Consider the following 16822-nt stretch of genomic DNA (forward strand, 5'->3'; position numbering starts at 1 on the left):
ATATAATATTCAACAACCAAAAATAAAACAAAACAACTTATTAGACTGAATCATGGCTGCCAGTATATTTAACAGGGACATTATCTTATAGCAGTGAAGCTATTTACATCCTATCATCTGTTCTCTGTAGAGCTGTGTCAATGTTTCACACAAAATCACGTGTATACAGGTTATGTAACTGTAGTCTCAGTCAAACACTTTATTCTGCGTTATGTACAGAACATCCTATTAAAACTCTTTATACAGTATGTACATGTTGAAATTATTCAATATGTTACAGCGTTGTGCAGTGGCAACAGTTGAAGAAACAAGAAAACGCAGGAATGATTTGTGAGAGGAAAAGAAGAAATCGCAGTTGATCTACTTTCCTCTGGCACTGATCTGGGTGCTGCGTAACATGTTCACATGGTGAATCAAACACCTTCGTACTGAAGAAAGCTGAATTAAACCTAAAATCAGAGACGCCAACAGGTACACTTAAATAGTCCTTCAAGTCTGGGATAGAACTGAGAAACCTGCATGTGTCAATCAGGAGAAAAAAAGGGGGTGGGTGGTGGACAAAAAAAACAAAAAAACAGACATGCTATTGCTTTCTAACACAAACAGTCCAGATAAGCGAATCACTGCATCCTCCAGCAGCCTGAGTCCAACTTGAGACAGTTACAAACCTGAGCTTGCGGAAGGAGAGAGGCAATGATGAACTAAAGCAACCATCTATCAACAGTTTATTCAAGTCCAGAGAAGGAGTTAAGTCACAATCAGTTGTCTGGAGGGGGTAGTGATGACGATGTTGCAGTTTCCAGCTTACGTAGGCGACGACGCCTCAGCTCAGCAGCGCTTGGCTCCCCATCTTCGTCCTCCACCACTTCTTCATCGTCCTTTTCTCTTCTTTCTGACTCAAAAGTAGTGGAGTCAGCAGAATGAGGGGGAACCGTGGTTCCATTCATTTGATCAGCTGGGCACAAAAAAAGTGAAGGGACAACAACTTAAATTTAAATGTCAGTGTGGTTTTATACAGCTGATGCAAACTGCACATTCACTTACAGCTGGATGAGACATTCTCCTGGCTGGGGACCTCTGTGCTAGTGCCAGCTGCAGGGGAGGGTGCAGTGTGGTTTGTCCCACTGGCTTCTCCAGCGCTGCCCTCAGTACGAGGAGGACTAAAGGGGAAACAGCAGAGGAGGACAATGAAGCATGAATCTATTGTATAACTATTACAATAATTAAAAGCGTGATATATTACATTAATAAAAACATAAAATTGCCATAATATTGAATCTAAGTTGATTGTTTTAGTTTTCACTTAACAAAAAAAAAAGAAAAAAAAGAATAATGTTTAGTTACGCGAGTGTGGCGACAGTGCTCAGGTAGTGGTGGATGTTAAGCATGGCGGCGTCCAGCAGCGTGTGAATGTTTTGAAGACACTGGAGTCTGGCTTCAAGCCCACGCCGACCTTCAGCCTCCAGCTCCCTCAGCTCCTCCTCAGACAGTCGAGAGAGAGATGGAGGAGGCGGAGGCATAGACGACACTGGAGATAATAAGATAAACTCCACTATACCACTGACACAGCAACTCAACACATGGCTTAAACTTTGTAAATGGACACTAACTGCACCAAGCAGCACCAAGTATTAGACTTGACATTTGAATCAAAACCAGCAGTCAATCACTCCACATCGCTGTGTCCCAATTCTACCTAAAACTTTTGAAAACAACATAGAGTGCATGTGGAAAAATATCAAGTACTTACCAAAGGGAGGAGGAGGCGGCATGGGCAGCCACGGTGCAGTAGGGAAGGGAGGAGGTGGGAAGGAGAAGGGGAAGCCTGGCATTGCAGATCCTGATGCAGCTGCTGCTGTAGTCTCTGTAGTAGATGAGGTTGTCTGGCTGGTGCCTGATGGAAACACACAGACACACAGTTACACATTTTATTGACCTGAGATGATGCCAGAGTCACAACTTACAAAAAAAAATCAGTACAGTGCAGGTTTAGTAATGGGGTTGAGGTGGTAAATGAGTTAAATGAGTTTTGTGGGTCACGCATCAGTTGATGGGACACATCTTGATGTCTCTATTGTGAAAAGGTGTGATACAAGGCTGTATGAGGCCACATTACCTGCTGCCTGTGCAGCCTCTGTGTTGCTCTGTGAAGCTTCAGCAGCACCAGGAGTTGCAGCTGCAGCAGCAGGAGGAGGAGGTGGTGGTGGCACTGCAGGGAAGGGACCCCAAAAGGGAAAGATGCCAGGAGGAAAAGCTGGCAACATGCCGGGAGCCACTGGAGAGCAAAGAGAATAAAGAGTTCCTTACAAAGCTCACACCATGAACTTACCGACAGAGGATTCTTCAAAATAAAATGACCCCTTCATAAAAGCCCGACATTGAATCAGTAGACAATGTCGGACAATAATGACTGAGCAGATTCCCCAGAGTTTACTATTAAATACTAAAGGGGAATTTAAGACAAGTTCACTCCAGCACATTGTAGAGCTTGTAAAAATCCTACAAGCTCCCAAACACTGGTGCCAGTGAGAATGGCTATATATAGAAAAGTATTATCAGAAGGAATAAATGTAGTGAGTGTCACTTTAAACGGCAAGTGTGAGCAGGTAATCACTTTTCTTCTGGCTGTTTTCGACAGTTCAATTCAGCATACGTTCTCCACGGTTAATAACTGTGCTCCGTGTCTATGCTCATGCTGCTGGTTTGGACTCTCACCATTAGCAGGTGGGGCTGGAGGGGCATTGGCAGGGGCTGCCGGTGCAGGGGCCGGGGCCTGTGCTGGAGCTGGAGTCTGGTTGTTATTAGATGCTCGGAGGACGTCCATGCGACAGGTAGGACAAGTCTGCTGTCTCTGAAACCAGGAGCGCAGACAGCTGTGGGCACAAAAAGAGTTTAGGTCATCAAAAAGATTGTCCATGTATTCAGTGTTATATAAAAAAAAAAAAAAACAGTGACCACATTTGTTGTGAACAATACTTTAGTATGCAGGATATTAAAAAAAAAGTAACAAAATGTTGTTTCTGTTTTTAACTAAAAATGCATTCAAGTGTCTTAAATGTCATTCAGTATGGTGACACAGAAACTAAATTGACACGTTTTAACACATAAAATACAAAAATAACACATAACACATCTTGTGAATGTACACGCCTGGACATTTATCAGGGGCATGGATAAAGTAGTAACTGCACACAAACAGGTTGTCATATGATATTATTTAATTAAGGCTTTGTCATACAGTTGTACAGGCTGACACTGCTGCTATAACTGTGATTAGATTATTTGTGCAGCACTTTATGTGCATTTGTGTATAACATCAGTTACTGTAAATGGCGCTGATCATAGATGACAATCAAGCTGTTTGTTTGCAGCCCACAATCGTTCCTGCTGAGACCACATGACTTACCTGGAGTGGAAAATGTGATTACAAGGCAGTTTCTTGGCTCCTGTGACCATTTCCTCCCGACAGATGATGCAGACATTATCTGAAGCCTGCAGATCTTCAGGAGTAGCATCAGGATAGCTGAACACAGAAATGATTAGCAAAAGAGACACTTCAGCCAATGCACATATGAACTTTGGTTTTGTGCTTATCAATGTGCTGACAATGTCAGTATCATCCAGTCTTATCAAATATTGTCTGGTACTGTCAAATGTTACAATAAATAATTATGTAGTAAGACTTAACGTGACTCACAGTGTATTCATGTTGCGAATGGCTCTCCGAGACATTATAGCATCTGTTACAGCTTTCTTAAACTGCCTGATAGGAAAATGAAATACAGAATTTGACATGAGTATGAAACAATGAATTTTACATACTAAAGTATATAAAACACAGATCACAAAGCTGCTCACCTCATAGCCAGATACATGGGGCGGATGGCAAACAGGGGGAAGGTGTGGACCTTGATCATGATGGTCATGAAGGCAATATACAGCAGCACTTTGATGAAACCTAGAATTAAAACAAACCTGGAATTAATACAAATACGCCACATGATAACTAGAGCAACAATTCTAGCATTGCAGCTTGAGCAGTTAAGGACAACACCTGTGAAGAGCTCAGTGTAGAGCATGTACACTGCCTTATTGTCCCAAGGGTTTTCACTCTGCAGGTCGATGGTGTGCAAGACATATTTGATGAACGTTGTCAGAACCATGGTCAACAGGATGGCATACTGAGGAAGACAGACAGCAACAACAAAACAAACTAAATACCTGAAGTTCATTAATAAATTAAATAGGAGGCACTTTTCTGCAATCCTTTGACTATAAACTCAACTATCAGTACTGGATGCAGATTTACAGCTGATCTGACATTTTGGACCTAATAAAGCCATTTCTTTATTATCTGTATTAGGATTCATGAACCACTAGCAAATAACAAGCCTTTGCATGTAATCAGATGCAGTAAAGGTTATAAAACTATGAAAATTTGTAAGAATGAAGCTCAAAACCTGACATTCGACATACTGACAGGGCTCAAATTTAAATTATTTACACTCTGACCAACCTCGAATCCAAAGACAAGCTGGACGGAGGCACCTCGGGTAATGATGCTGTGACAGGCATGGTTGACAAACAGAAAGTCCAGGACACCCAGCAGTCCCATGAGAGCTGCAGAGGAGAAAACATTGATAAGCACTTCTGTGAGGGCACACGTAACTAGTTTATGTGCACAAACGCCCTGAAAAAGGCAAAGATAAACATCTAAAAATAAACAGGTTTATGTCATTCTGGAGCTTGGTAATAGACACCTGGACTCCTGTGCAGGAAAACAGTTTGCATACAGTTGCCAGGCATGTTTCAAAAGTGCAGTAATTGGAAAGCGAAACAGATAGAGAGAGAAGTGAAAGATAAAGTGAGGTAAGTAAAAAAATGCCATCAATGAAATAAATGTGTGACGTGGCTTTTAAGTATACGTACATAATACTCTGAAGTGAAAAACCCAGGATATGTTTGGACTCCGTTCCATCTAAAAGAAAGAACAAAAACATTACATATTTGTCTTTTAATGCAGTTTAAGATTCCCAGACAACTTCCTATTAACACAAAACGTCACTCAGTTATCAGCAGCAAAATGTCAAACAACTGTTAAACTCGACTACGCTTTGTCCACCCATGGCCTTCTACCTTTAAATTGTGAAGTTGATGAGCAAGTTGTTCCTCTATTATCACTTACAAAGTCCACACGGTCCTCTGCCAGCCAGTGGAAGCACTTAAGGAAGAGCAGGAGGGTGAAGAGGGCAACGAAGCGAGGGGAGAAGTCATCCCTGAACACAGTGAATGCCAGGCACGTCTCGGTCACCGCGTACCAGGAGCGCTCAATGAGGTGCTGAATGCAAACACGGATGACAACGCAGTCTGATTAATGTCAAATAATAAAGGGGATGTGTGATATAGGTGAAGAGACTATTAAGTAGAACAGCTCTTTACCTCCATCTCTGCAGCCCTTAGTTGCCCAAAAAAGACTTTCCTCATGAATTTTCCCAACAAAAACACCAGCACAAAAGCCTGAATGTACAAAACCTGACACAAGAAGCAAAACAAAAAAAAAGTAAATCAGTTTAGACGTTTTTGTGGAAATACCACATCTAAACCAAAGATCACTGTTGAAGCACGGTTCTTACCGCCATGCTGGGGCTACTCTTGGTGAGATAGACAACCGTTGGGTAGAACTGGTGTTTGAGGAAGTAAGCATGGGCCACCACAGCCCCAGTCAGTGCCAGACTGGTGGCAGTCACCAAAGCTGCTCGAACCATTTTGGGTTCAGCTACAGATACTGTAAAAGGGAAACAGATGTGGGGACAACAGATGATGACAGGCATTACATGTAAATGTTGACCAATATGCAAATAAAGGCTGTCTCTTATTTCTACTAGATTATATTATCTTAACTTAGACCAAACTAACCTCCTTTTTGGGATTAGGTCTATGCACACGAGAAGTGATGCAATACAATATAATATAATACCATCTTTTTCCTATAAAACTATTATAGTGTTCAGTTACTGTGCAGATGGGAGGTCAAGCTTATGGTTAGTCTTTAGAAAAAATTATTTCTGCTGCACTGATGTCAGTAAAGCATGTGTGTGTACACTTTGGATTTCTTGCACAGTAAACAATTTTACCCTGTCTTATTTCAGTGTTTACTACAGTAAATATCCACCATATGCTTCGTACTTCTGAGGCAAATTGTTTAGTTCGCTATCATCAAAGCTAACGTGGCAAAACTGAGTATCATAAATTCGACTAAGCTAATCTGGTAACAGCTTTCCAAAAGGAAAAAGCGTAATGGTGTAACCACACTTTTCAGAACTCGCCTAAGCTATTTGCACTAGTAACAGTATATTCAGTTGGCAAATAATGTCAACTATCAAAGACAGATAATTAGGTTTGTTAGCTCGCATCAGCTAGCAAGCTAACGCTAGCTGTCAGCGCTCTGCGGGACTTACCGACTCGTTGTCTGCGGAAGACTTGCTCCTTTCTTGATTTGACGGATGTCTTCTTGACTACAAAAAATATCTATAAAATTTCCAACTACTCCATTTCGACGGTTTCGCAGCAGCCTCTCTGAAATATTTATTTAGCTCTCCCTTGTTCGAGTGGCTACGTGTTTATCTTTGGCTTGCTACTTGGGAGCCACCTCACATCCGGCTGTTAAGGTAAAATGCCGCAAAAGCAATTTCACGCATCAGTGACATGTTCCTGTTTTCTGTCAGTACGTTGGTGTTAAATGCATTTAGCAGGATACATCTGCTTAGCCCCAGTGTTTCCGCTCAAGCACAGTTTTTATAGGTTTTAATGCAATGTAATGATTTACAATTAATTTGCGAACTTTAGATGACTCATTTAATTGAAGACTTACGGTAACTACAAACGTGGACCAATGAGAAGTTGTCTGGCTGGATGCAGAAGACAGTGCGTCTGAGTGAGCACTGGAAATAACTCCGCTATCGAGTATATTTGAATATTTAACAATGTTGGTGGTAAATATATACATATACTGTATAAAATGACTGTTCACAATGTTACTGGCCTTTATAATTAATACAAACTAATCCGTAACTATAAGGTATTACAAGTGATAATTTTATTGCTTGAAAGGTCAGGTCTTTTAGTTTATCAGCAAAACGTGTAAATAAGAGATTGGGGGAATTTGTGTAGTCGGTTTCAGTAATTACTCTAAAGAACAATCTAAGGGAAAAAAACGATATCTACAGTATATGTACAGGGTCAAAATATATAAAATGATGGCATTGCTGATGGGTTACTGTTAATTTCCCCCTGCTGTTTATAGAATTTATGATTGAAAAAAAAATTGTTCACAGATCAGGTCCATCTCATTTAGTGAGGATTATGCCTCATAATTCAGCTTTAACAGTGACTTTGGTGACCTTTAATAATTGTGTTTTCCATTGCATGATATTTGCTTATCATGATGAGCAGGATCATGTGAGCCTAGCTATTCTATCGATTGTCTGATTCATATTTTTCATACTTGAATTGAATTGTAATAGTAACATCCAACTTAAATCCTTGATGAGGTTTGATTATGGATTGAGCATGATCATTTAGTTGTTTATTTACAGTACTACTACTACAAAGTGAACAGACAGGAGCACAGAAAGTTATTACCAATTACCTGTTTATTTCATTGAGCTAATGAAGTCAATTATTCATCAACATAATGCCTTGTACCCACAACATTTAATACGACTCCACAAAATTCATGAGTGCACAATATTGTTAATAGAATGAGTATGGAAAATACAGTCACTCATACTTGAATGAGAGTACAAACAGGAATCAGTAATAATGACCATGTCAATGTCAGATTGTATCATTAAAGTCTACTTCTATTGCAATAGATGTAACATTCACAATGTTGTTAGCTTATGCCGTGTTAAACATGTTCAGTGATTGATTTCCCATATCAAAAACTGCAGGTTTCTTAAAAGGCAGTAGCTCAGTGTTCATTTTTAGCAGTAGACTATAAAAAGAAAGCATTGTTATAGCTGAGCCTAATGGTAAACAATTGTGTCTATATCTTAACTGTAAATATCGGACATTGAGACAAGTAAAATTCCAATTCATGTGTCGGACATAAGGCAGAGTAGTGAAACTGTTCTGCTTCATTAAAAACTACACAGAGGAATAAAATCATTTGAAGAAATGAAAAAAAAAAAATTTGATAGATTCAAGCTTGACAAGGGATCCCTCAATTCTTGCAGGTTTTGCTGCATTGTCAAGCAGTAGCATGTCCGTGCCATACTGGCTACTGGGGCATCTTTTTTATTCCTCTCTTTCTTCCAGGTGTAACCATTACTCAACAACTGGATTCCGGCTGCTGATGTTGAACCCCCAGCCAAAATTATGTAAACAGTTCAGCCATTAAGACCAACTTAAATTATCACAGGGGGATATAAAAAGAAAAGAAGGGATTTCCCAGCCTTTCACGATATTAGGACACGGAAGAGATTGGGTTGAGAGGTGAGCCCATTTGTGTTAGCACCTTGTCCAGCCATTGGAGGGGCCCATGCAAGTGCACCTCAATCCAGCAGGGGGTGCTGGTGACATCCTGTCGATGATACTCTGCTCCCCATCCCTGTAAAGACACAAAACAAATTATACATCTGTGGAAGTATAAAGATTGAGAGTTGTAATAATGACCTTACAAAATGTAATCATTTTTGCTTTACATTCTGCTGTATTAGTTCTTATTAGATCAAGTCTTACCTTGACAAAGCTCATTCTAATGGTGCACATCTTTGTAAGCTCATAGACTGCCTCAAAGCCATGATTGACTGACTGAGCCAGAAGCTGAGCAAACTCCTGGTTGTTAAAAATCTTCAGACTACATCCACTGGGGATCTTGCACACAGTGGTCGGATGGAAGCCATGGTGGAAATTACAGTTACGACTCTGGACAAAAATGCTGGTGTCACTGAGGCACTCTGCATACACCTCCCCTCCCACGTAGTACAGGTGCACACCTGGTTAACCAAAGACAGACCTAGTTAGACCGCAAATGTTCTATGACAAAATTTCTGTTGTACTGGTAAACTGTGAGCTATTGTCTTACCCTTGCCAATATGGCGGCGGGTGTTCTCAATCGTGGAGTTGCGGTTAACGTTGGACAAAAGTCCGAGGCAGAAGCGGTTCTTGTTGTTTGAGGGGTCAGTGAAACCATCCACAAGCACACTAGTAGATGAGGCATGGTAAGCCTCACCTACACGATTGTTTAATTCATAGTAGACAATAGAGCACCAGTGGCTCGGCTCCTCATACTCCACTGGTTGAACATCTGGAAAAAAGTAATACAAAAACTAGTGTCAAGCTGATGCAATCTCATGCCTGCAAAATCTTCAAGGTTTTTGTATCTTTCAAAAAAGATAATATCTTTATTGTTAGTATAGCACTCAGTGGCCTATGGGAGAAAATGCCATCAATGAATAACCACTGTTCTTAGACGCATTCACTATCAAGTACTTCACCTCCTCTGGCCATGTTCTGTGTCACCATGCTGCTGCTCGTGTCCATTGACTGGCTATCCTGGCCCAGCTGCTCATCGGGGGGCATGTAGGCTGGGGGTGGGGTGTCAGCTGAGACATTAAGAGAGCAATTAGGGAGGATGAGACCAGTTGTTGTTTTTGGCAAATGGTTGTGCAGAGACAAGTCTCTCTAGACCCCAACAATCATCATAGGATCATTCCCCCGGAAATGGTGTCAGGTTACATATGCCTCACTTGCTAAGCCACATGCTAACCCATTCCCAACAGAGATGCAATATGAGCTTTTCCATGTCCATATTGCGGCACACAGAAAAAAATGCAAAAGCCTGCACTTAGACTGCAGTAAGGAAACTGACAGCTCTGCTGCTTCTAAGTTTAGAGAATGATACAGAGCTTTTAAGAACAAACTCCACTCCTAAATTGCTATTAAGACCCTATTTCTGCTCGACTGCCTTCAGCCATCGGATATGTCCGCAGATCTGCAATGGAGAAATGATTACACAAACAGACACCCACTCACTAAAATACATATATAATATAAACAGATACAGCTATTTCCCCAGGACTTTTGAACAGTATAAAAAAATAGGGTTAAGCCTTAGTTGTTCACATTAGATATCAGTTTGTCCTCTAGCCTGGTCCACTGAGTTAATGACAGAAGCCACCAGCCAGCAGCTCTGACACTGGGGGACAGTGCTTAGCTGGCATTTCCTTTGTTCTCATTTAGGGGTGTAGTTGGACTTGAGTAGACATCAACTTGACCTGGTTAATGCATGTTTTGTATAAAACTGGACTCAGCTGAGCTTTGATTCAAAAGTTAATTTATAATGTAGCAGTAAACGATACCATTTGCTTACTTAACAAATTTAAAAACAGAAAATCACCATAGACTAGTGTTTATCAACAGTTAGTCTCTTGCTGGCTGCATGACAGCAAAAACAATAGCCTGGCACCTCTCCCAGGGTCAGGTACACAGACTTATTTAACATACCTGGAAGTTGGAATGGACTAGAAGGTCCCGAGCTGGCAGGAGAGTTGGGATATGTACCACTGCTTGCTGGAGATGGAGGATACGGAGAGTTGGGAGATATGGGAAAGGAGCCTCCACCGCCACCACTGCTACTGCCACCCCCACTGTGTGGCTGCTGGAAGGACTCTGGAAAGGTGGCGTTCAGAGGCATGTGTGGCTCGTTGTGGGTGAGGTTGCGGAACTGTACCAACAAGCTGTGCTGTGGGTTGAACTCGCTGTGTCGTGGTACCAGGACAGGGGGGAGCACTGGATGTTGGAGCAAAGAAGATTCAGTTTGTTAAAAAGAAGTTGGAAAAAAATTAATTGTCCATCCATCTTGCCACACTTTTTCCTTGTTAATTTCAAAATGTCACACAACAAACCTTAATGCATAGCACGACTGTGTTATGTCACAGCACTCTTCTCTTGCAATGTTGCTTTTCCACTAACAAGGATGTGATAGCAGTGCTGGGAAAATGGTCACAGGACTTTTTTTTTTTAATTAGCCAGCTGACCTATAAACGGGTCAGAAACTTGTGGGGAAAAACACCTAATTGTCTTAAATGCCTTTGACCCATTCAACCAAAATCCACAACCCAGAGATATTTCATTTCCAATGATAAAGAACTGAGAAAAACAGCAAACCCTTGTCTTGTTGCTTGCTATTTGGCATCAGAGCTCAACAAATTAAAGCTGTTCTAGTTCATCAAAATACATCATGTCAACGATACATACATACATTTTCCTTTAAACATAGTAAGTTCCAAATCAATAGATGTAAGGTAGCTAAATTAATTAGACATTGTGTGCTAAAGCTCCAAAGAAACAGTTTTACGGGACATTTAATAAAAAGCTTATAACAGCAGGGCTAAACACTTTATATTAAAACAAACACACTCACAATCTCAATTTGTGTCAATACAAAACATTATTATTTCTGTAAAGCCACTTAAGACCTTGGAAAAAAGGCAGCCATATTTATTTTCAACTTTCTGTAGAGGATAGAAGTTGTTTGCACAGCCTTGCTTTTCATCCACTGACTTTAAGTGTCATGGCTTCAAGGCTGCTCCCTTGTAAGAACCCCACGTGCTTGGAGTCAATAGGACTTGTGTCATGCAAATCATACACTTGAAGCAGTCAATACAGCAGTGGCTGTTCCCAAGCAAACTAATGGTAGAAAGAGCTTCCCCCTCAGTGTCATGCGTTTCGTATGAGTGACACAAAGGAAAAGAGGGTGGGGGTAGTGATGAGAATGTGCTTGGAGTTTAGTCTGAGTGGTTTATGCATTTAGTAAGCCCCTCTGTGATGCCACACCCCATCTGGAGTGCCTGAGGCATATAATCTAATAAGAGTCTAAAAGAGCTGCTGATATTGATTTTCTGTGAAATGGAGGAGGTGGGTGGAACAGGCCTCGTGTGATGACAGCCTCCTGACCTTTGCGGATTTGTTTACCAGCTCTACAGTTTATTCAAAGAGCCAGCTATGGGATGTTCAAAGTGCCACAGTCTTGCATTTGCCAAGGTTTAACAGATGGGACACAGGACATTTCTTTATGAAGCAAATTTAGAAAAAAACAACAACAGGCGACCTGCCACTTGAACTAGACCTACTACAAATTACAGTACAACATGTGTCTTAAACAAAACACATTACATGCACTGTGTAGACTGGACAAGTACTCACCAGGACTCTCCACTCTCTTGTAGTGATATGGATTGATGCAGACCTCCTTCTGTTTGGAGCCAAACGGATACTCGCACACGTCCAGTGGTTTGAGTTCGTGGTGGGACTGGAGGTCAGGCCAGCGCCACACTCGACAGTAGATGACATGCGGCAGACCCTTTCTGTGGGATACCTGTAGCCGGCCGTCCAGTGATCGTGGAATGGTAACACACTTGCTAGGCTGTCCTGGGCAGCTCAAGGCCTTTTCCAGGTCTTCCATAGCGCCTTTCTTCTTCTTCAACTTTTTTACGAGTGCATCAACTGCCTTTTCAGCCCATTTTTCCTCCTCATCTCCCTGCTTCCAGCCAAGCAGCCGCTTAACTGCTGGGCTCGTGAAAGAGAAGAGACTGGACATGGAGGTCATGCTCTAGGTTGAACTTAGATGATAGGAAAAAAAAAAATCTGTGGTTGAAGGTCAATCCAAGTCTGTCAGAGGGATCTTCAAGTCCCTTTCTAATGATCTCCAATATTGTTAGTAGCCTGAAACCATGCGAGGATGCAGTCAACAAGATAAAAATATGCAATATGTGAATGCAAGTATGTGAAAGTATGAGAGGTAGACAGATGAGGAGTGGGGAAGGGGAGGGAAAGCTGTAGCCTTGTCTGACCAAGGACAGGAAGAAGGGGAGGGAGGGGAGTCAGCAAGCAGGACGCAGCTGCTGCTGCTCAGGAAGGGCCCTGCAGCAAGCTGTCCGGAGTTGGGTCACCACCACTGTTGAAGGGAGGGGGTGGACGATGCAGAAGCAAAGATCAAGAACTTTGTAGAGCTGACACACTGAAGCAGGTCTCCCCCATGCAAGTTGATAGGCTTAGAATCGTACTGAGCACTTCTCTTCAGCTCCTGCCTTAAAACCGGACGTATCCAGACAATGTACGATGTCTCTTCACCAGCCCTCTGCAAAACAGGAGAGAACAGATGGAACAAATCCCAGATCATTTCAAATAAATTACTGACATGTTGGTAAATAGGGGTAAACGTATCCAGTAGCATGAGACAAAAAATAAACTAAATCACCACGATTCACAGAGCATTGCATCAAGGTGCCTCAGATCATCCCCACTCACCCCACTGCTTCCACTAACTCCTTCAATGTTCTACACAGTCGACATGATGTTTACACACATAACACCTACTGTGACAGATAACACTATATCTCAATTGGTCAAACACATCAGCACTAGTGGCTTTTTAGGGCGCTTATGAAACCAGTCCTAGTCGAAAAGGATGTGACCACAAAAAGCTGCTTCCTCCCTCATCCCATCTCTGCTCCGATCCCTCCCTCCCTCCCTCACAGCACACAGCTGTCTGACAGCACTGCACCCACCTTCCACTGCTCATTGTTCCATAGTCACATGAAAGCAGAGAGACACCTCAACGTAGGCGTGCACTGAAACGATCCACTCATGAATGTTCACTTCTCTGACCTTGTATTACAATAGTTGTTGCTAAATAGCTTGACCAGTCACAGCCTGGTGTGATGATTCATCAAATCACAGTTGGGTGAACAATGGTAAATAACCGTCCTAAAAAGAGACCTGCCTGATCTGCCCAAAACAAATAGAGGCACATTGTTTAACATATGGTAGGTGCCCGTTTCCTGGATGAACAACTAAAAGAAAAACGGTCTTAATGACTAATCCCACAAAGTGACAACAACTCACCCCTTGTTCCCAATGTCGTCAACGTCAGAGGCTGAAAAACCCCCAATCAAATTTAGTTTTATTTGACTAACAAAGATTAAAGCTGAACCAAACTGTACACAACGATTGTAAGTCGCTCATCAGAAATCCCGTAAATGTGGTATGAATTGAATGACTGCCCTTTTCCCCCGCAAACTCACACAGCACAATCACGGCCATGGCTTTGTACGATGTTTACATAGTGTAACAGATAAGATTACGGCATGCTTAAATGACGGAAGGATCAAATATCTAGAGCCATATTGCTTCATCGTTTTCCCAAACTGAAAACGAACACAACCGTGAGACACCGTGTGCTCTTAACAGTTCATCACTGCCGGGTTCGGTGTAACTCACTAACAACAACTAGCTAAGCTCGTGCCCCAACCAAGTCTGCATTAACGCCCAACAATGACAAGAAAACGATGATAACAAACTGGCCCACAGCGTGAAGGTAAAGTATGGAGTAGCGTTCAATATGGAAGATGTAGTGCGAAGTAACGCCAAGCGCCCCCCACCCAGCGAGGAAGCGAAGGCTGTTAGAAAGGCGCAGCTAATGTTACACAAATCCCCAAACAGTGGCAAACATATCTCCCAGTGCTGCGCTATTTCTGCCCTGTCACGGAAACACGCAGTCACATTCTAGCTTTATTCCAGTGCCATTAGCCAAACCTGGTATGTAGCACGCTAACGTAAGCAGACTCGAAAAGTTGCTAACGAGCTCTGCTAACGTAACTAGAACTTCTTTAGTCTAAAAACCCACACTACGTCTGCCACCGTGTGTTAAGAGTCGGGGACAACGTCCCCTCTTTAAAATAGGACTTCGCGAGATGTACGTTTTTTTTTATCTCCCGGCTCTTCTCGATAGCGAAGTTAGCGCTTCCTCCATTGCAGAAACTTTTTGAACTTCTCCCAGCTGAAGCTAAGCTAGCTGCTAGCCCAGCCCTCCGAGGGAAAGTGGCCAGACTCCGCCGTGTACCCCGACTGATGCACTGATTTTAAACTACACCCTTCAAATCGAGCGCTAATCTAGCCACGTACCTTTTAAGAACACAACCATGCTCGCGACTTCCCCCGTGTGTGTTAACGCCGAGCTCCTTTCTTTATGCGCTATTTTCTCCCGTTTTCCACCGCTCCTGCCCTCCTACTCCCCGTGCCATGTCCTCCGGGTCCTGGAGACAAATAGACTAGAGAGGCGGAGAACATATCCCTCCGCTGGTTTGATAAAATAGTACTCGCGTCAGTGTCACGACGGAAGCGGATTTTACGGCCTAATGGCTACATCAAACTTCATTAACACTGACTATATTTTAATATTTTATTTTTAACGGTTAATTTTATAAACACCAATTCACTGTCCTGTGCGCAAAAGAGAATATTTTTCCAAATGAGCAAACTTTGTCCACCCTACAAAGACCATCACGATAACTGACGTTCAAAACCAGACGCTCGTCTAAACATGTAACACAAGACATGCGGCCTAGTTCATAAAGTTGTTTCTTACGGTGGTCGTGCTGCGGCTCTGGAACGTCTCACAAGTTGCTGGCTCCACTCAGTCTGGAGGACTGCCGCTTGTTGTGTATTGTCGTCCTTTGTAGTCAATTATTCGAGTTAATCCGTTTAACTTCGCTTAGTCCGACTATTGATTACTATTTCACAGCCATGTCCGTAGAGGAGTCGCTAATTAGGTAGGAATAACGTTGGGAGAGCAGATTGTTCAGTCAGTGCCCGCTTTCCCTATTGATCGCAGTGACTGTGTTCGGCCACCAGTGGGCGACATACACCAAGTTTGATGCTGGGCGTCTTATTACAGTTTTTATTAGTCGCTTTGACCTATTTTGCATAACTAGGTTTCATTTATTTTCATCATCACTATTACAGCAGTGCATCGGGATCAAAGGTGTAAACCCGTTCCCATTGGGTTGACTCCACCCTTTTGCAGAACAGTTAACAGTGATGTCATACAAACAGTCCAAATTTCATTTGTTTAGCATTGGTGACCAAAGAGAAACCATCCGTTCCTAACTTTTAGAAACCAGTAAGACCAGTATGAACCCACCATATCACCTGTTTGGAGATTTTTGTGGAGGAGTGTCAATTTGCTATCAGCCCTTGGACCTTAAAATGGTGCCAGGTCTGTGTTGTTCTTTACCAGCATGGTGGTGCTGGGTATCAGTAGTGGCTGTGTCTCATCCTCCAATAGATTTAACTGTATTTTAATTACATGTTGTTGGAAAAATGCTGCATTTAATCATTGAAATATATTTGCTGTGGTTTGCTGTAACCTCTTTGGCTGTGCTCTGGCCTTGAACCTTTCTCCCTTCTGATCTGCAAGAAATAGGGAGTACCGGTGTGTAGCATCCTTATCTGATGCACCCAATGCTTGCTTTGTGCAGAAAATATTCCCCACTTACTGTGAGACTATGCACCTCCCAGAATGCAATACATATTATGAGCTGAATCCTTGTCTTCTCTTCCGTGAGAGGAAGTTGCCTTTGCTGTAAACTGCTCAGGTCTCAAGGTCTCAACTGATTGTGTCTGCTTTATTTAAGATTTACAAAGGGAACTAACAATTTCCCTAACACGTGTATTTTCTGTAATATTTACAATATTTCAGTTTTCTGACACAGTTTGAAAAATGAGTGTCATGGATTCCGTAAATCAAAGCATTTCTTCATCTGGATCCAGTTCTTTGCATCAAAGGTAAATTTGATATAAACCACAAAGACAACAAATAGCAACAAGCTCCAATGACAATCAATGAAGCATTGATTCACACTGAACTAAAGACCAAAATATATTTGACTATACAAAAGGTTTGTACAGAACTTTCTATAATGCACCAAGATTCATAAATCACTTTGTTTCTTCACTATTTCATCCATATCATTCA

At 42.0% G+C, this 16822-nt stretch overlaps 2 protein-coding genes across 3 annotated transcripts; both read right to left on the reverse strand.

Moving 5' to 3' along the window:
- Window positions 1-179: 179 nt before the first annotated feature.
- syvn1 (synovial apoptosis inhibitor 1, synoviolin) lies at window positions 180-6663 on the reverse strand. Its single transcript, XM_029165063.3, has 16 exons — window positions 6459-6663; window positions 5634-5785; window positions 5440-5532; window positions 5186-5338; window positions 4930-4978; window positions 4517-4620; window positions 4055-4181; window positions 3859-3958; window positions 3698-3763; window positions 3407-3523; window positions 2716-2873; window positions 2117-2275; window positions 1751-1894; window positions 1345-1528; window positions 1045-1160; window positions 180-955 (listed from the first exon to the last, which is right to left on the reverse strand). Exons 2-16 carry the CDS (start codon window positions 5763-5765, stop codon window positions 759-761), a joined length of 1899 nt encoding a protein of 632 aa, XP_029020896.1. The 5' UTR covers window positions 5766-5785; window positions 6459-6663; the 3' UTR covers window positions 180-758.
- Window positions 6664-7633: 970 nt separating this feature from the next.
- smad5 (SMAD family member 5) lies at window positions 7634-15676 on the reverse strand. Of its 2 annotated transcripts, XM_029165395.3 has the most exons (8): window positions 15434-15676; window positions 14971-15101; window positions 12211-13144; window positions 10510-10794; window positions 9501-9608; window positions 9089-9310; window positions 8743-8999; window positions 7634-8611 (listed from the first exon to the last, which is right to left on the reverse strand). In XM_029165395.3, exons 3-8 carry the CDS (start codon window positions 12611-12613, stop codon window positions 8468-8470), a joined length of 1419 nt encoding a protein of 472 aa, XP_029021228.1. In that variant the 5' UTR covers window positions 12614-13144; window positions 14971-15101; window positions 15434-15676; the 3' UTR covers window positions 7634-8467. The 2 variants fall into 2 exon arrangements, with proteins under 2 accessions (XP_029021228.1, XP_029021229.1); XM_029165396.3 differs by lacking the exon at window positions 14971-15101.
- Window positions 15677-16822: the final 1146 nt, after the last annotated feature.

The sequence above is a fragment of the Betta splendens genome, chromosome 10 (genome assembly GCF_900634795.4).
Source record: "Betta splendens chromosome 10, fBetSpl5.4, whole genome shotgun sequence".
In the NCBI taxonomy this organism is placed as follows: domain Eukaryota; kingdom Metazoa; phylum Chordata; class Actinopteri; order Anabantiformes; family Osphronemidae; genus Betta; species Betta splendens.